Below are 20467 nucleotides of genomic sequence, written 5' to 3' on the forward strand. Positions count from 1 at the left end.
ACAGGGTGTTTGCCTCATGGACTAAAACTGGGTAAAGTAAGTTTATTTATATAGCGCTTTTCAGTAACAAGACATTCAAAGCGCTGTACATGAGGAAGAACAATTACAATACAATCACAAAGAAAATAAACACAGATACAGACTCAGAAAAACAAATCAAATGACACTAATAATCCTTGGGAGTAATAATAATTTATAATCCTTCCAAGTTTACTGGTAGAAATTGGTTCCAAGCCACTCTTAATAATGAAGCATCTTATGCTAAAAGAAGATGATAATATTCCTAATCCTTCTGATAAAACTAAAAATCTATGAAAAAGTAATAAAATCATTTACCAGTGACTCATCTTCCCTAGTTAGAATTCAGTGGAATGTTTTTACCTTTAAATGCTTCTTTAATAATGTGCATTATCAGTATTCACAAAAATTAAGTAAATTGTTGCTTTTTCTTTATAGTTGGCTATTCTTTTCTTACATTAATAATTTATTTAGTTATTTGTCTGTATTTTGTCCTGTTCTTTTTCTCTTCCTGTCAAAAGAATCTTTCCTAGAATTTCTTTTGGCTCTGAGTCGGTCAGGTTTGAGCGTGTGACTCGGTTGCTCCCTCATAAAGAACTCTGTTTGTGTGGAGAACAGTCAGCCTGTCGGTTTTTTCATCCTATTTCTCACCCGTTTCTCTTTTAAGAAACAAGCACCATAGTTGGAATCGGATTACATCTGCCAGCCTCCTCCTACTTGTGTACACCATAGACTACAACTTCACTTCCTGTTTGAACCGTAGTATCTGATGGGTCACAGACTTTCCTGTTGCACTGGAATTGTTGTAAAGCGGGATTTTCCAGAGACTCGTTTAACTTTTCTCTGAAGGCCTTATTTAGATGTGCTAGATCAGGAGTAATGGGACTATAGTTTGGTGGATATTTGGTTTGATTAAAATAAAATGTCCAGTTCATTGACAGAAACCAACTAATGTTTCAACTGGATTAGCCCACAGCAAACTAGGAAGAAAAAGAAGGATAATAAGGGGAGACATTTTGGAAAAATAATTAGCAAAACATTTAGATGAATTCTGAAAAAAAATAACCGAAGTTTCAGATTGATGTTTTTTTTAAATTAAAGATAAAAACATTTTCTGAGTTGTTTTTGTGTCCATTTTCACATACCAGCTCTACCAGCTTTGCTTTCAAGTCTTGCCACAGATATTCAATCGGATTAAGGTCTGGACTTTGACTGCACCGATCTACCACATGAGTATGCTTTAGCCAGTCTAAAGTATTTTGCAGCCCCTAACAGTTTTTCTTCTAATATTACCCTGTTGTTATCTCCTTCCTTCCTTCCTTCCTTCCTTCCTTCCTTCCTTCCTTCCTTCCATCCATCCATCCATCCATCCATCCATCAAGTTTTACCCTCTGTTGTTCCTACTAAAGAACAGCATCCACCAAAGCATAATGCTTCCTCCACCATGTTTCCCTGTAAAGAAAATGTGTTCAGGATGATTTGTTGCATTTAGTTTATTTTTTTATAGGCATTGCTTTTTGCATTTACCCAAAAAAAGTTCCACACAGATTTATTTATTCATCAGGTGTCTTTTGAAGGGAATTGGGGGTAGGGGATTTTTTTTAGGGGTATCAGAGTAAAGGGGAGTGAAAACTAATGACACTTTTTAGATTCTTATTTCCAAAGAAATTTAGAAAACCATTTATCAGCTTCCTTTCACTTCATAAACTACACTGCTTTGTGTTGGTCTATGACATGAAATCCTCAATAAAATACACCGAATGTTTGTGATTTTAACGTAATAAAATAATATGGTTCAAAGGGTATAAACTGTTTATCAGAAAGGGTTTTCCTTTGGCTCTCCACTTCAATTTGAATGAATAAATTCCTAAATTTCACACTTACTACCTTCTTCTGCATAACAATACATGACCTCATCAGGTGCAAAAATCAAGTTTGACTGTAATTCCTACGGCACAAAGCTATTGCTCTGCATTAGTTATTTAAATACTCTCAGCTTGCATACTTGTTTTTTATTTAACGGGGGGCTATTCACAAAGAGGGCAGCTGTGTTATTTAGCAAACAAAGGATTTTCATTCAGATCAAACTGACCGTAAGAAGCCAAAGGTTAGGACCCGAAAACCTGATCAGAACAACAAAGCTGAAAGGAGAGAATTAATACTGGATTTAGCAATAATCACAAAGAAACAAAAAAAAAAAAAAAAAATAAATATTTTCTGCGGGTTTCAGGGTATGTCCTTTTGTCCAGTTTTGTTCTGCGCACAATGTGGTTTATTTGTTTTTTCCCCATTTCTAGCTACGGGGTCCTGCTGTGGGAGCTGCTAACAGGGGAGGTCCCCTACAGAGGGATTGATGGTCTTGCCGTTGCCTATGGAGTCGCCGTCAACAAGCTCACCCTGCCCATCCCTTCCACCTGTCCCGAACCCTTCGCTCAGCTCATGTCAGGTGGGATTTTGAAATTGGATTAAGTTTTTTTTTTTCCCCCCTTTGGTCACAGTTCAGTGGCATGAGATCGATTCATCATTGCAACTATCACATGATTTTGTTTTTCATTTCCACAAAGCTGCTCTGAAACGGAGAAAAAAGATTCATCTATGCGGTTATTAAGGAGGGGAGGAAGTGTGTTGTTCTGGATCTAGCTTGTGCAATATGTTTGTATTCTTCTCTTATTCAGTTTAAGTCTAACACAAAAAAAAAATACTTGAATACTTTGCTAAAACAGACACATTTCTTCAGTTTGCTCCTGTATCTTTTTTTGCTCACTTGATAAAAAAAAAATGTCATTAAAAATTCTAAACCACCATCTAAGGTGGCCCTTTGATCGTTATTTAATTAATGCTTTGGTTTTTGATCTGTGCATTATGCCCAAAACTTTGCAGCAAATTAGGCAGAACTCTCCATAGCAGGTTAATTAGGCCGAACCCTTTCTGTAAGAGATCAGCTTGTCTGTGGAACCGGCTCAAATGCCTGAAACGTGTAAATAAAAGTTGTAGGCATGGCAGGAAAATCATTAAACATTTGCTAGTGCAGAAACATCCTTCTGAATGAGCCGTTTGTTCTAATTTAGGTCTTAAAATCAGATCTGGCAGCTTTTGAGTCGAAGTATTATGGTTAATAATCAAGCGACTTCCTCGTTTCTGGAAGAAAAGAAGTGAAACTGTACTGGTACCTACTGAATCTGTCATATTCTTTTCATTTTAAGGAAACTGCTGCACCAGTTCAGATTACAACTATATATATATATATATATATACATATATATATATATATATATATATATATATATATATATATACACGTCATCTATATGCTAGTTACAGTACATTGTCAAACCATGCTATCTGTCTGTGTGTGACAGAATGCTGGGACCAGGACCCTCATCGAAGACCCGACTTCTGCTCCATCCTGACGCAGCTCACCGCCCTGGAGCAGCAGGTGAAGGAAGAAATGCCACAGGACTCTTTTCACTCACTGCAGGATGACTGGAAGCTGGAGATCCAGGATATGTTTGATGAGCTGCGGGCCAAAGAGAAGGTACAAGACGTGCAGCCTTTAGTCAGCATGTTGCCATTCCCGCACTGTAAAGATAAACATTCTAGCTGCCTACTGATCTGGGACTCTTATGCCCAAATGCTTCACCTGTCAGGGAAAAAAACCCCAATTCTAATAAAATATTTTTCTTAAATATACTGACTAAAGCATCAACAGTCTCTGCTATGTTCTTATAGGCAATAGGTAGGTAATGTAGGTAATGTACAAAACAAAGAATAATGCCGCCATGCCCCTCCCCTACAAGTTGCTGCACACTGCACGCCAGCTGGCTGAAAGAGAGCTACTACAATTATAACAAGTAAGACAAATCTGGCCATTTGAAAATAATTCCAGTCATGAAAACAGTTATGGTGCGGAAACCAAAGGAGACCCCTCTCATCAATCTTTTTGGGGTAACCTGGTTTCAAAACTAGAACCCTCATGTCTGCTCTACCATTGTAGATAGCCCAACTAACTAACCAGCTAAAATTAGCTTGTTATATTTATGTTGCTATATAAATAGCTGAAAAGATGTAGTATTTTGCCCAATTCACACATAAACAAGTACTGCATTTCTCTTGTGTTTATTTAGTATTTTCGCTTTCTTGTTCAGGTGCATCTCAATAGCCTAGAGTATCATCAAACAGTAAATATATCTCATTAATTCAAAAATGACACTCATTTATTACATACAGAGTGATCCGTTTCAGGCGTTTATAACTATTAGTTTTAATGATTTTGGCTTGCAGCTAATAAAAATCTGATATTCTCTTTCTCAGAAAATTACTGGTTTACAAAGACAAATAAATAAGATTTCTTTCATTCGGAATGGTGGGCCTCCTGAAAAATATGTCCATGTACTGTGCAGTGTAAACACTTGGTGCTCGGCAGGGACCCTTCTTGTAAGAGTTACTGCATTGGTACAGTGTGACATGGAAGCGATCAGCCTGATGCTTAAATAGCAGCCCATGGCTGAGGAGAGAGTACCTTTGACAATACTCCTTAGCTTACTCCATATGGTGGAGGATTGCAAAAGTGTGGGAAGTGCCACATCCTTGTGGAAAAGAAGTGACCATCTCCATCAAGCTTGTATAAAAGCACTATAAAATTTTCCGCACTGACTTTGGACATAATAAAACACCAACATGATTTCCCAAGTTGTCACAAACTCTGGAAACGTCACACTGGACATCAAACAACTTTAGTGCTTGATGTCCAGTCCTTCTCCAGACTTTGGGACTTTCATTGCCAGATATTGAAATGTGCAGTTTTTTTTCTGTATGAAACCTTGACTGTATACTACTGAGTAATAGCCCTTTCTCCAGTTTAGCCCAGGTAGGACCCTTCTGATGTTGTTTTTGAAGCTCATGTCCTGATCCGTGTGGTGGCTATTTGAAGCACTGACTCAACGCTTTATAAATCTGCCCTAATTCCTAGAATGGATTTTGCTTCACCGCCCTGACTCTTGTTGCTTGTGCACCTTTTTCCTTCCACACAACTTTCCATTGACATGGCAACATCCAGCTCCTTTAGAAATGAAATGACCCCCTACACTTTCTGTATGGACTCCTCCGCCTTCCTGCTTCCTGTGATTGAATAGGAGCAGAATTTATTTGCCACGCCATCCACTGTTGAAAATAAGAACTGCAGTAGATGCCATTCACCTAAAGCAAGAGTATAAAAGCCAAAGGGACATTCTTCCTGTCTGAACTGTCTGGAGACACCTGGTGCATGAAGGTATGATGCATATATGTTGCAGCTTTATGTCACAGGATCCTGTTCATCAGGTGATGCAACAGGTTGCCCACTACTCACAAGATCAAAAGTCTTTAGACAAGAAAGCAAACAGCCAAATTAATTTTAGCAGCAACTAAAACTTCATGCTTTCAAGAAACCAGAGATTCATGACCTTTCATCTGACATCTGGTATCACATTGTTACTGGGAAACAGCCCAGATCTAAAGAAGGACTTTGAGGAAAAAGTTCAAATGCTGATCCAGACCTCCTTTAGAAACAAAGAAATGTATTTAGATGCATGTATATTACTGCAGAGGGCCTGTGTTCATAACCCTAGTTTTTTTTTCACATCCCAGCCACAAACTCAATTCAATTCAATTCAGTTTTATTTATATAGTGCAAATTCTTCTTCTACAGTATATCTTTGAGTGTACAAAATAAACAAATGGACAAAAACTGACTAAACTCTACAAACTTGATCTTGAAAAGAATTTAATTTTGATAATAAGTCATGACACAAACTTCTTGCTTTGTCTTGATGATATCCTGTTTATTCATTACCATATTTTATTTCCATCTGTTGAAAACTGCAAGTAAAACAGGGCATTCTGTGTAGCTGTCAGGACATAAATGGTAGCCATATTACAGTTTACATATCAAACTCTTCTTATTTTAACTGCATTCCCTTCTTTTTAGACGTTTCGGTTTTTCACGCCTCTCTAGTAAAGCAGCGTGCTCTTCTCGTGATTGAAGCGTCAGGCATTTGTTGTATCTGGAGTAGAAAACATCAAATGAAACCTAAAATGATCGCCTTTGTGTGAGCTCTCGGACGGCCATTTAACAGGCCTCCCCTTGAACGTTTACAGCAGAGCGGGGCATATTTCTGCTCCTCTGGGTTGGCATTTTAATGTGAACGCTGTCGAGCTAAAAGCAACGCTTCGGTTCAAGGCGGTATGGTTGTTGCCGGGTTTTATAAAGAACACACCTCTGGATATATTGGAGGCTATAAAGCTGTTGTTTATTGTGAGCACAGGTTGCTTTTCAGGCTGTTCTTCAGAAAGTAGTTCAGAAGGAGAACTGCAAAGGGTTTTAAAAGCTTTATTATTTGTTTCTTTATGGTGTGAGAAGGAATACTGATGGAACTCTGCAACATTATAAAGCCATTCTTTTAGTTCATTCCAGCTCAACCTATTTCTGTGATTCTTGTAAAGTAAACGTATATGAATTACACCATGTGTAATGTAAGATCCTTCAAGCAAATAGTTTTAATGTCATCGAGCCAAATCTTCCTAAACTCAGTCAAACATGAATAAGAATTAAAGTGCCTTACAATAATATTTTGTTCACATTAGTCACAAACTTCATTGAGATTTTATCTGATAGACCAACACAAAGTAGTGCATAAATGTGAAGAAAAACTGACTTCCCGAAAAATCTGAAAGTGTGGCATGCATTCAGCCCCCTTTACACTGTTGCCATTAAATAAAATCCAGTGTGGGACAGGGACGATGGTCACAGTTGATGGGAAGATTGATTGAGCTAAATCCAACCAGAACAGCCAGAGCCATGATGGAAAAGCTCAGATAAAAGCATATTCATGTGTCCAAATGGCCGAGTCAAGTCCAGACTCAAATCCAATTGAGAATCTTTGACGAGACTTTATAATTCACTAAGCCATTATCCACTACTTTGTGCTGGTGGATTGCATGAAATCCCAAAGAAATAAAAGGAAGTTTTTGGTTGTTATAAAATGTGCAAAAGTTTAAATAGTATGAATAATTTTGTAAGTCACTGTATAACCTGTAGAATGAATCTAATGAATCTTTCCTCCTACATCAGGAGCTGCGGTGCCGTGAAGAGGAGCTCAAGCGAGCAGCTCTGGAGCAGAAGTCCCATGAAGAGTTCCTGCGGCAGCGGGAGCAGCAGCTGGCCCAGTGGGAGCAGGACGTCTTCGAACGAGAGCTCAGCCTCCTCATCCTCCACTTGAACCAGAACCAAGAGAAACCAAACGTCAAGAAGAGGAAGGGCACTTTCAAGAAGCACAAACTCAAAAGCAAGAATGGCGAGAAGATCAGCATGCCACAAGGTTTGTGTCTGCGTGGTTTAACTTCAACCTTGATGTGGAATCTCATAAAAGCTCTAGTTTTAAACTTTGAAACCCTGCACATAAGGATTCATTTTGTTGTCAGACATGTCTGTGAGCAGTGGATTACACTCACAACTGACCACTTTGAGCAACAGTTTTCTCCCTTATACTCACCTGACTGCTTGAACTGATGTGTCCTCTCCTTTAACAGAGTCACACAGACAGCAACAGTTCCCATCCAGTGTTACAATGCACGTCTGGGTGTATTTTAGGCTGAGCAAGCATGCGTAAATGCGCTGTCTGTGTGTGCCTGTCAGTGTATTTGTGTGTCGTGGTGAGGCCTTTCCCAGCAGCAGCAGGGCAGTGATGCGGTGGTGGTTGTGGGGGGTTGATGAGAGGGGAGAGTGAGCCAACCACGCCTCAACACTTCCACTCCATAGATATGCTGGCCTCTCTCACTCTGTCGTTTCCAGTCTATGCCTTTGACTTTTTTTTTTCTCGATACGTTCCTTTCCCCTGCAGCCAGCATTTTCTAGCCATTTGATGCTGAATCCTTTAATTTTCTTTTTTTAATTTCCTTTCCATGTAGTCATTCTGCTTATGTTACTCCTGCACTTTATGACCTAAATTAACTTCTATGACTTTCTTCAATATCTTGATTAAAAGTTCATAATGGAATTTATTTGTCACAAATGCGAAATTGTGAAATTATATGTAGTTTTGTAGGTTCTCAAAGATTTGCAAAAACATCTACAAAGTTAGAAGGGAAAATAAATATAGTACTCAGTGTTAGTATTATAAATACATAAGAAATGAATAAAAAATAATACATTCATTGGGAAGAATGAACAAAAAACAAAAACTATATGGTCTTATCTTGCTAACTAGCCCGACACGCTATTTGCCAGAGTAGATTGTAATTTGTTCAGCCAGAGTACAAGTACAAGAAAGCCATAAATGCAGGGATGTCCAACTTTAGTCTTCGAGACATACTTTTTAAGGTTGCAGGACCGTATCCCTGCCCTGAATCACTTGAATCTAATATTTGAAATCCTCAGCGGGCCATCAAGCTCTCCAGGGCCTCACAGCAAGACCCTCATCTGATTCAGGTGTGTTGCAGCAAGGATAGGGTGACCAGATGTCGCCGGATGCTAAAGCTGCCCCTGGAAATGTCCCCGGTTCTAGCATTTTGTGAATGACAAAAAAAAAAAAAGTTGCCTGTAGGCTGTTATTACGATAACCAAGGGTAGAAAGAGCAAGAGACCATTTTGCGCTCAACAACAGCTGTTACGGTAGCTGGTTGCGCTGCTGGTGGTAAGGTTACAGACAGAGAAGAAGAAGAGCTGAGTGCGCTGCCTTGGGCTGGGCTGTCCTTGCTGTTATGAAGGTTTGGGTTATGGTAGGAAACATTACTAGTGTTGTTAACATTCAGTGTCCAGGTTAAGAAAATTAGCCTCGGATGTGTTTTGTTTTACTAAATGCAAACAAACCAAGCTTTTATGAAAAAACAGAACAACAAAAGGCAGGAGGGGCACAGGGATAAGAAGCAGCTAAGTGACGAAGGAATAACTTGTTAAGTGCCGCCATATTTGGGAAAGTGGAGCTACAATGTCAACTAGGATTCGTCCAAAGTAAGATGTTTTAGAATTAATTGGTGAACTTTAGTTTATATTTTGAGAGCTAGTTATTAGTTGTTTTGTTAATCTATTGTTGTGATATGTGAACACAGCCTTTCAAGCTGAGGGGTGTTTGTCTACTCAGTTTGGACATATGAAAGTTCCTCACGAAAAAAATAAAGGAGTCAGTAAGAGGGAAACGGAATGAGGCAGGAATTGCATGAACTCAGAAGGATGAGGAGGGAGAGAATCACCTGGTTAAATGTGCATTTCTTCTGTTGTTTTAGCTTGTAGCTCCAAGTAAAAATTGTTGCGTTTCTTTGCTAAATATAACAACTTTGGCATTTTGTCAGCTGAGGAAACTGGTGAAATAATTAAAGAAACATTAATATTTATTAGATTATATTAGGATTAGCCTGGTTTCTCATCTAAAAGTAAAGGGTATCTGAGATAAAAATCTTATTTTATTTGTTAAATTGTAATTTTTCATTATATTATACGTATTTTTGAAGGGGATTGTGATTATATTATGTCTCTATTTTAGAATAGTAAAAGTACAGTGGCCGACAGGTGCAATCAGTTAAACGATCTGCAAACACAAGAGGCGCTGCAAACAAACCCATAAATGATGCAAACACACAAACACAAAAAACAACTACAAGTTACAAAACAAATGCCAGAGAAAAATGCTGCAAATGCTAGGTAATCCCTGAAATGCTAAGCTCCTGAAATGCTGAGCTGGCAAACTATTATTGATCAAAGTCTCTAGAATGCTAAAACTAAGGACTGTGCTGTCGTTCTATAATATTGTAAAAGATTAAGTGTTTAAAAAGACACAAAAGAAAATGTACCCTTTCTGTTTTCCGCCCAAGTTTCCTATGGGCATCCACTTAATGTTTACAAATGCCCCTTTTCCACTGGCTCGATTTGGCCTGACTCGGCTCCAGTTGGCTTGCTTCGCGAGCATTTCCATTACCGTTACATTAGTACCGGTACTTACTTTTTTAGTACCTCCTTAGCATGGCTAAGCGAGGCCTAGTTGGTACTGTACGTGATGTGAACAAATGGCTGTTCACTGATTGGCCGTGGGTGCAGCCAGCCGTAAGAGTCAACCAATGTAAAAAAAACAACCGCCATTTTCAAACGTGCATTCAAGCGAGTGAGAGTCCGCATAGGAGTCGGCACAGTTATCCGGAAAAGTCACCCCTTGGAGCAACGAAGAGGTGCAAGCTTTTCTGGCGATCATAGGAGACTGCAATATTCATCAGCAGCTGAATAAATATATAGGCAACAACTATTAGAAATAAAATGGGACCTAATTCAAATCTTTCCAAGTCTCTTTAGGGGGAAGTGAAATTTTTAATAATAATATCAAAATCCTATTCATCAAATCTAATTGTCAATGCAGTCAGCAGATTTAATCCGCAGGCAATAGATGTGTTACTACTTGTTTTTTGTAATGCGTTTCGGTCTTCTTTACATTGGCGTTTGGCAAATGCAACACAGAATGTGCAGAGCCGTGCGGAGCTGTTCCGGGCTGGCCAAATCGAGCCAGTGGAAAAGGGGCATAAGGTCAACTCCCCCTAGTGGTCTGGTGCACTTCCGTTTTGTGGAGCTAGGTTGCATTTGTTTTGTTACTTGGAGTTGCAGCGTGTTTTGTTTTGCAGTTCATTCAGTTGTTTGCTGCGTGTTTGCACCTGTCGGCCACCGTATGAAAGAGTGATAGAAGAACAGAGACGAGGAAAATAGAAATGCATAGTGGAAAAGAGTGACAGAACAGATTAAAATAGGAAGACTTAAATAGAGAGGAGGAAAATAGATTGCTAGGAAGATTAGTAAAGCTAAGAGGGAAAGAAAGTGTTGGATAGAAAAGGGAGGAGAGGAAAGAAGACATTACTACTGCTAATACTTTTATTAATTTTATAACTCTCTTAGGAAATGCTAACAACAGTGTGGATTGACACTTTCCTGCTACTACACTTGATTTTGTATTGCTTAATTATGAATAAATATTTTAAAATAAATGAAACCGTAAATGTATTATATTTTGAAGACATTTAATTATTTCAATCTCTGAGCTGGAAATTTCCCCGGATTTGATTTCACAAATCTGGTCACCTTAAGCAAGGACACGTGTAAAAGTTTCAGAACAGCGGCTCTCAAGGATTGGAGTTGAAGACCGTTTCTTTAATATATTTAAATCCATAATCTTTACCTTCAGAACTACCTAGCAGCTTATAAATTAACCAAATCTACCAATTACTTAGCTAGCTACTTTAGTTTTAGCTTAGCATTCCTGAAATGCTGAGCTAGCATTTCAGGGCTAACTTAGCATCCTATGAGATTAAGAAAAAAAGTACTGGCAGGTTCATGCTAATAATTGTAGTTGTTAATGCCTGTTATCTGCTGGCAGTAAATTATCATTTATGTTTAATTAAAAAATGGCAACATGTTTGTTGGTTACACCCTGGTATGTATTTTTTCTTTCAACTCCGACCCTCCTCAGAGTCTAAAATAATCATTATTAATTCATTATTTAAGAGAATAGTTTAATTATTTAAGCCATTTTCGGCAAAAAAAAAAAAAAAGTACTCCAGCACGCCAAAGGTGCAGATAACAAATTATGAACTTCAATTTGATCTTGATGAATGTCAGGAGTTTGTCTTAAAGTCTTTCGGTCATGATTACGCAGAAATGGAGAGCTTTTTGAATGGCTACATTTAGCAAAGTGATTTACCTAATCAGTTAAATAATTCCAACTCATTGATGAATTTTTTTCTGGTCATCATTTATCATGCATTCTTGTAACTTTTTAAACTAAACGTGAGTTTTTCAAAGCAGAAAAGCAATATATTTAATGAGTAGTGAAAAACAATGCCAGTGAAAGCTCTTTTCCATATGGCAGTACTGGAAATTGGCCGGTACTCAACATAAGAGGTCCTAGCTTACAGCTGGAACTCACTGGCTGTTAGCTAGGCCCATTAATATGACTTACATAATCTACATTAGCCGCAGGACATTGATAGGTGATGTATGTATGACTGGTAATCATTACCATCATTTAAATGCAGGAAACATGGCTGTTGGTAACGTATCACCCACTCAATGCTGTTTCTCATTGGGTCAAATTTAGGGGATGAGATGATATATGGCTGTACTGTAATATTGCAATATTCTTCTTTGTATGGAATGTAAGTATTGAAAATACATGCATACGGTACCGGCAGCTTTTTCCATGTTTCAAGCAGTTGGAGAAAAATCGTTTAGATTATGGGTATAATAGGAAATTCACAGTAGAATGAAGCTCTTTGTCAGCATTCTTAATGAAATACGGAAATGTTGCAGCCTTCCAAACAGTAGTAAATTGTCTAAGCTGTTTTGTGATTTTTGCAGATTTCATCCATAAAATTACAGTGCAGGCATCCCCGGGCCTGGAAAAGAGGCGGAACTCTCCAGATTTGGGCTCAGGCTCCTCGCCTTCCTTCGGCCCACGGTTTCGTGCAATTCAACGTGAGTATAGTTATTTTTCCTCAACAGACACATATTTATGCCCGAACAGATTTGTTCACCGTACAGGTACTTGGAGCACTTCGCTGATTTGCTTATGATCATGCCTGCACACACAGCTCGTGTAGCAACATCTCTGTTTCTGAACTCCATCTCCTTTCTTGTTATTTTAAACACACGTCTATTGTCTTCCCCAGTTCCCCTGTGGGACCCCTGTCCTCTTTCCCTCTCTTTCTCCCCTCCCTGCTCTGTCTCTCACACACACCCTTTTTCCATTTCTATAGTCTGCTCCAGTCCAAATATTATCTGACTTCCTCTGAGCTGCTCAGCTGCTTTTCCTCAACTGTAGACCTCCTCCGTCCTTCTATCTGCAGTTACTACAATGCAACAGGAGGGGGAGTCATTCAGCCATGCTTCTTAAGCAGATTCCGTTTTAAATGCATGCAACAGCCACTGTGTGGTTTACTGAATTAAAAATAAGCGAGGGAATAATTCATTTCTCTATGGAAAGAGGTCAAGAAGGATTGCAGACGCACAGTACTCCTGCTGGCCCGGTTCTTGGAAACATGTCCTCCGATTTTGCTGAAGGGATTTTCCAGCATGTTTTAATGTTTAATGTTTCCGTATTTTCGAACAACTCCAAAGGGGAAATGTTAATAACAGGTGGTAACAGGGATTTCAGGAAGCAGTTACTGGTGAAAATGATATAAAAGCTTAAACTGGAGTAAAAAATAATCTGCAAAAGTGATTTGTAGGTCTACCAGATCTACCATCTCCATTTAATCATAAATAAGTGATATGACATTTTTATTTTCCAAATGACTCTCTTAATAGGAGTTTAGTAAGCCATGAGTGGGGCTGTCATTAAAATATGTTTGGAGGATATTCGTTTTCACCCTCTTAGAAGCAAGTAAGGATTTATCAAGGGCATTTCTGTGGAGAACAGCCAGACTAACTTGCATTAATCTGCTCAGATCAGTTCCATTAATACATGATATGAGAAATTAGATAACAAGAAAGGCAAACCAGCCCATATTTGGGTGTCCTAATTGTTAAGCTCTATTCACAACTCAGCTTACTAGCTAGGCGATGTGTTTGAAACTAGACAACATTTCTGTTACAGTTTATTTTCTGCATGTTTTGGGTAGAACCAGATCAAGTCATTGTTCTTTATTAGTCATTTTGCTTTCTATTTGCTACGTTAGTTCCAGTCCATCCCTCTAGACCATCCTAAATGATTGCAAACAAAACAATCAGGTTAGAGATTCTGACTCTTATTAATGGAATCCCAAAACAAGACAGAAAAGCAACCTCTGAATGCATATAAAATAGTAAGATTAATACTTTGTCCAAGCATGATAATGATCTGAGCCAAATACAAATGTGCAAGTTAACAGATGAAAATAATAGAAATGGAGATGTTTTGAACCTGCAGTCTGATCTTCATGAACCTGCAACGCTGACATAATTTCCTAAATTGTGTTTTGGCGCACTTCTGGGAGCAAGTAGTAGATTGCCTCAAATATAAAAGTTTACCTACTGAGCCTTTTCATTTCTGGTACTGAAATGAATTTTAGAACCACAAAAATAAGATTCATTACAATTACTATTATCATTTGTTCCCAATATTTGAAGTGCATACAAATCTACTGGGTTGTAAAAACATGCCCAATCTCCACCTGACTAAATGCAGTAGATTTCGTAAGGAAATTAGCTAAATTCTCTGTTGTAGCATTGCCCTGCTGACGTAAAGCTTATTTTCTATGCCTCTTATTGTCAGGTACCAGCTCCATTTAAGAGACATTGAGGTTAGGAGGTACACTTTCTGGAAGTGTTACAGTATTTAAACCCGATCATGTAACTGGACCACGATTGCAGATTTCCCGGAGGTCGAGTTGTTGTGGCTCCTAACAGTGCAGAGCTAATCATGTTACATGTTCCAGCTGAATTTCGATCAAACAGTGGCTACCGCTCACTGTATGTATTATACATGTATAGCTGGCTCGCTTGTTATATCATCATATTAGTGTAATTAAACATTAACTTATGCTTTGAAAAGGCATTGCTTTAACATCGTTAGGTTTGTAAAGAGCTTCAAAATCCCACATTTAATGGGTTTCACACTTTTAAGAAATGCACTAAACAAAAACTGTTTCACTAAGTTGTTTAAATGATTAGGTAATTAAGGCTTGCATATCAGTTTTCACCTTTTTCCTTTTTTATTTCACACTTTATAAACCTAAGGGCAAAAACATTAGACATGTTAATATGGCTATGAAAATCAATAAACAAGCATCCTTTAAAAAAACCAAAGACTAGAAAATACAGACACTTCAGTCAAAATGTAGCATCTACAGGGATTGGACAATGAAACTGAAACACCTGGTTTTAGACCACAATAATTTATTAGTATGGTGTAGGGCCTCCTTTTGCGGCCAATACAGCATCATTTCGTCTTGGGAATGACATATACAAGTCCTGCACAGTGGTCAGAGGGATTTTAAGCCATTCTTCTTGCAGGATAGTGGCCAGGTCACTACGTGATACTGGTGGAGGAAAACGTTTCCTGACTCGCTTCTCCGAAACACCCCAAAGTGGCTCAATAATATTTAGATCTGGTGACTGTGCAGGCCATGGGAGATGTTCAACTTCACTTTCATATTCATCAAACCAATCTTTCACCAGTCTTGCTGTGTGTATTGGTGCATTGTCATCCTGATACACGGCACCACCTTCAGGATACAATGTTTGAACCATTGGATGCACATGGTCCTCAAGAATGGTTCGGTAGTCCTTGGCAATGACGCGCCCATCTAGCACAAGTATTGGGCCAAGGGAATGCCATGATATGGCAGACCAAACCATCACTGATCCACCCCCATGCTTCACTCTGGGCATGCAACAGTCTGGGTGGTACGCTTCTTTGGGGCTTCTCCACACCGTAACTCTCCCGGATGTGGGGAAAACAGTAAAGGTGGACTCATCAGAGAACAATACATGTTTCACATTGTCCACAGCCCAAGATTTGTGCTCCTTGCACCATTGAAACCGACGTTTGGCATTGGCATGAGTGACCAAAGGTTTGGCTATAGCAACCCGGCTGTGTATATTGACCCTGTGGATCTCCCGACGGACAGTTCTGGTGGAAACAGGAGAGTTGAGGTTCACATTTAATTCTGCCGTGATTTGGGCAGCCGTGGTTTTATGTTTTTTGGATACAATCCAGGTCAGCACCCGAACATCCCTTTCAGACAGCTTCCTCTTGCATCCACAGTTAATCCTGTTGGATGTGGTTCGTCCTTCTTGGTGGTATGCTGACATTACCCTGGATACCGTGGCTCTTGATACATCATAAAGACTTGCTGTCTTGGTCACAGATGCGCCAGCAAGACGTGCACCAACAATTTGTCCTCTTTTGAACTCTGGTATGTCACCCATAATGTTGTGTGCATTTCAATATTTTGAGCAAAACTGTGCTCTTACCCTGATAATTGAACCTTCACAATCTGCTCTTACTGGTGCAATGTGCAATCAATGAAGACTGGCTACCAGGCTGGTCCAATTTAGCCATGAAACCTCCCACACTAAAATGACAGGTGTTTCAGTTTCATTGTCCAACCCCTGTAGTAAAGTAAAATAGGAAATAAAGCAAAGATGAAGGAATCATGTTAAGTAACTGATGTATACTGTTTTGACTTGAACGGCTTTCAGCTCACAAAAGTTATAGTTCAGTTGCTTGTCCAAAATCAAGAAATATGTCAAAAAGAAAAGCACAAAGGTAAGGAACATGTGAGCACAAGGGTGCCATGTTGCAGAAGAATGATGCTGCCGAACAATGATGGTGTTACATATAGAACATCAAACCAGGACATCAGTACAAAGCCGAAACAAAAGATGTAATTAAAAATTCCAGCGTAAATGTGGGATTGGCAAGGTTTTATGTGATGATTAGACAAATGACAGGGACGCAAGTTAGAACTATAGCCTGGGGGCCTAAAAGACTAGTAACCTACTAAAAAAAAGCACCTTGATGATTACCCAAACTGAAATTAACAACAAATACAATTTGCTGCATTTAGGTAAATGGGATTTCTTTTCTGGTTCTGACCAGCCCTGTTTCAGCACCTTTTTAGAGAGGTGTAGCTCTAAAGGCTCATTGTGTTTCAGACATTTTAACATAACTTTTTTCTCAAGAAAAAAACCTATTGTAATGTATTTTTAGATTTTATACCTCCAATGTTTCTGTCTCTGAAATATATTTGCTCTTTAATCACAGTCATTTACTTTTTCTGTGCTTAGATCTGTGCACGGAACGCTCGGCCGTTCGAGCTCCAGGCCAGATTTTTGTGACTTCTTCAGCAGTTTTAAAACTCCCATTTTCTTGCAGAAGTATAAAAAACACTATATATTTAAAGAAGAAACTATTTGACCTGCATTTTTACAATTTAGCATTCATTGACTAAAATGGCAAAAGAACTGTGCCAAATTCCTAGAGAGAAAACGCTAGAAATTTCTTTTAAACAAGCTGCTGAAAGCCAGCTCATTATCGCCACCTGCTGGACTAAAGTTTGAAAATCAAGACCAAAAGGAATATGAGCTCTTATGACGCTTTGTAGAGACTGATAGCAGGAACCGTAACGTTTAGCACTGTGACAGAGTTGTTGCAGAAAGTCTGGCTTACACACCCTCAGTATTAAGGTTAGGTGGTAACATTAGCCGTTTTGAAATTGTAGGAACTAACGCTAAGAAAAGCTGTAGCCACTGCATGCTAATTTCATCCTACTTTTCCCTGTCTCTTCTCACTCCACAGTCAGCCCCAGCGACAACAGCAGGACTTTTGGTCTCACCCCTGTTCGGCCATTAGAGACCCCCTCTCACAAGCAATGCAATGGAGACCTGAGGTTGAACCCACACTGGAGGCCCCAGAGCCCCAAGAGTCCCAAAAGCCCAAAGGTTCTGCGGCTGAGTCTCCAGGAGAGGTACATTGGGACTTTAAACCATTAGCAATGTTCTCATTAGGTTCTGCTTGTTTCTTTTTTTAACAGTCTGCAATGGAAGATCACACATAAAAACAGAATCTCACAAAAGTGAGTACACCTCTCACATTTTTGTAAATATTTTGTTATATCCTTTTATGGGACAACATTGAAGAGATGACACTTTGATCCAATGTAAGGTGGTCAGTGTACATCTGCTGTCTACTTAGAATAACCCAACAGACAGCCAGTAATGTCTAAACCACTGGCAACAAAAGTGAGTACACCTCTAAGTGAAACTGTCCAAGTTGTGCCAAAGGTTTTAACATTGTGTGTGGTCTCCATTATTCTCCAGCACCACCTTACCTCTCTTGGGCATGGAACAACTTGTGAGCTCCACAGGTTGTCACTGCAATCCTCTTCCACTCCTCCATGACGACGTCACAGAGCTGGTGGATGTTGGAGACCGTGCAATCCTCCACCTTCCTTTTGAACATGCCCCAACGATGCTTAATAGGGTTTAGGTCTCTGAGACATGCTTGGCTGTCCAGCCCCTTTACCCTCAGTTTCTTCAGCAAGGCAGAGGACATCTTGGAGATGTGTTTGGGGTCGTTATGTTGGAATACTGCCCTATGGCCCAGTTTCTTTATGTGCTTCATCCTCCTAGCAGCTATCATGTAGACTAATGTGAGGCAGTGTGCAGCGAAGGGTCTGAGCACTGGCAGGCTGACCCCCTACCTCCTCTCATACGTCTATTTTCAAAAGACAGCCTCTGGTGTGATGCTGAGCACGTGTACTTCTTCGGTGGGCTATGACGAGGCCTGTTCTAAATGAAACCTGTCCTGCATGGGCTTGACTATCGTGGTGCAGCTCAGTTTCAGGGTGTTGCCGATCTTCTTATAGTCTAGGCCATCTTTATGTAGCAAAACAATAGTTTTTTTCAGATCGTCAGAGAGTTCTTCACCATGAGGTGCCATGTTGACCTTCCAGTAACCAGGATGAGAGTGTGAGAGCGATAAGGCCAAAGTTAACACACCTGAGACCTTGTGACACTAATGAGTGACATGACACCAGGGAGGGAAAATGCCCTATTAGGCACAAAGTTTCACTTAATGTCCGGGTGTTGAGCTATATTGAAAGGACAGCAAATTTAAACTGTTATATAAGCTGGACACTGACTACTTTACATTGTATCAAAGTGTCATACCTTTATTGTTGTCCCATGAAAAGATATAATAAAATCTTTACAGAAATGTGAGGGGTGCAGTCACTTTTGTGAGATACTGTACATATAATATCACGCACTTTAATTAAATGTATATAAGAAAGGAGAAATGATCAAATACACCGAACAGAAGGTATAAATTATAATAACTAAAATCATGGCTTAAATCCTGCAAAAATGCAAATAGAAGAGAAATCCAAAAAAATCACACATTTAAAGCAAAGGGCAAAGATGTTCTAAGATGTTCTGCTTGTTTCAGCAGCCTCTAATTGAAATTCTGACTGCTTCTAGTTTATCAATGAGGGCCAAACTGCTGGGGTCAGACAGCAATGAGAACGGAGACGCCATGGATGACTTTGAGGAGTACCGACCCTCCACACCAACCTCGGCCTCCACGCAAAACGGTACTGCACCCTCTGCTTTTGTTAGCTGCCATTAAAATTCGCATGAGTCTAGAAGTGTGAATTAGAAAGAGAAGCTGAATGAATAATGAATGCATTGAGTCATTTTTCTCTGTCTCATGCCTCTTTTTTCTTTTTTTCAAACTTTCTCTTTGTGCAGGCTCCTCATCGAAGGACAGCCTGCAGCTCCCTCTCTCCCAGGGAGACTCTGGCAGTGAGGAGGGAGGTTACTCCCCAGCCGGCTCCCCCATGCCTGAGAGGGGTCCTCTTGGCAGCATGATCAAGAACACACACCGGGCATTGCTAGGTTGTGGCTCCCTCTTGGCCTCCGTAGCACTAGGTCGAGGATTGGATGTTCCCCCTAGGGTGCCCCCTCGAACTAACCCCCCCTCCTCTGAGGACCGCATCTCCTTTGAACTTGAGATCTCCCACCCTAGGCCCCTAATAACAGACCCCCCTGTGGTTGATGACCTCATCACCTTCTCCACCTCTGAGCCGCTCCCTAGACCCCTGTTGGATTTAGCCCTACAGTACCAAGAGCTAAAACCTTTGCCCCCGACGGCGCCTCCGCCGAATCCCCGTGAGAGGTCCGGCCCCCGGACACCGCAAATACAGCACAGCCCACCGAGTCCCGGGACCCCACTGCAGCAGGATAGAGCCATCCCAGGAGACTGGAATGCTAGTTCTAGTTCCAGCAATGGAGAGCTGAGCAACGAGGGCTGGGAGCACAGACCTGACAGGAGGAGGAGGTCCAGCTATGGGCTGCATGCTTCTCAGCTAGGTCAGTGTGTTTTCTCATTTCAAAACGGGACTCCAGCAGTTTTCCAGGTAGAGGTCAGTTATATGCGAGGCTGTATACCTGAACAAGCGGTTACATCACGTTACTTTAAGGGCTCAGCAAGAAAATACGAGGGTAACTCAGCTGTTAAATTCTCTTCTACAAGTCTCTGCTTTTCTGAAGTACCATTTTAAATGTACAGAGTGCGTCCTTTAACCTGCTCTTCCCCAGACTGGGTTTTGGATTTGGTTTTTAATTGAGCTTCGTGATTCATCTGCAATCCCTAACCGAGCTCGTTCCACGAGGCTGCGCACAGAAATCAGAATCCGGCTTTAACCTTGAATCATCTGCAGCATAGCGATGTTCCCACGCAGTTCTTCCAGAATTATCATTGTCTTTCTCTTCAGCAAGCTTTTTTAATATTTTTCATTTAATGGCACCGGGGATACTTCATTGCTGCAGGAGCTTTTTCATTTGCAGCAAAGCTTCTCTGCAGCCATTTGCATATCTCAGGTAACAGCTGGCCCTCGCTGTACTTCACTGCTAATACTTACTAAGCAGAGCTATCTACCACTTTTCTAGCGGTTTTCA

The 20467-nt window shown here is 40.0% G+C and overlaps 1 protein-coding gene across 1 annotated transcript in view; it reads left to right on the forward strand.

The window, feature by feature from the left end:
* LOC124880274 (mitogen-activated protein kinase kinase kinase 11) overlaps window positions 1–20467 on the forward strand; it is a 57967-nt gene that overhangs the window by 25672 nt on the left and 11828 nt on the right. The window contains exons 3-9 of the mRNA XM_047385307.1: window positions 2316–2464; window positions 3378–3553; window positions 7127–7373; window positions 12383–12499; window positions 17307–17475; window positions 18989–19101; window positions 19259–19879. Coding sequence (XP_047241263.1) covers window positions 2316–2464; window positions 3378–3553; window positions 7127–7373; window positions 12383–12499; window positions 17307–17475; window positions 18989–19101; window positions 19259–19879 — 1592 coding nt within the window. The remainder of the gene's footprint in view (window positions 1–2315; window positions 2465–3377; window positions 3554–7126; window positions 7374–12382; window positions 12500–17306; window positions 17476–18988; window positions 19102–19258; window positions 19880–20467) is intronic.

This window comes from Girardinichthys multiradiatus, chromosome 14 (assembly GCF_021462225.1).
Source record: "Girardinichthys multiradiatus isolate DD_20200921_A chromosome 14, DD_fGirMul_XY1, whole genome shotgun sequence".
In the NCBI taxonomy this organism is placed as follows: Eukaryota; Metazoa; Chordata; class Actinopteri; order Cyprinodontiformes; family Goodeidae; genus Girardinichthys; species Girardinichthys multiradiatus.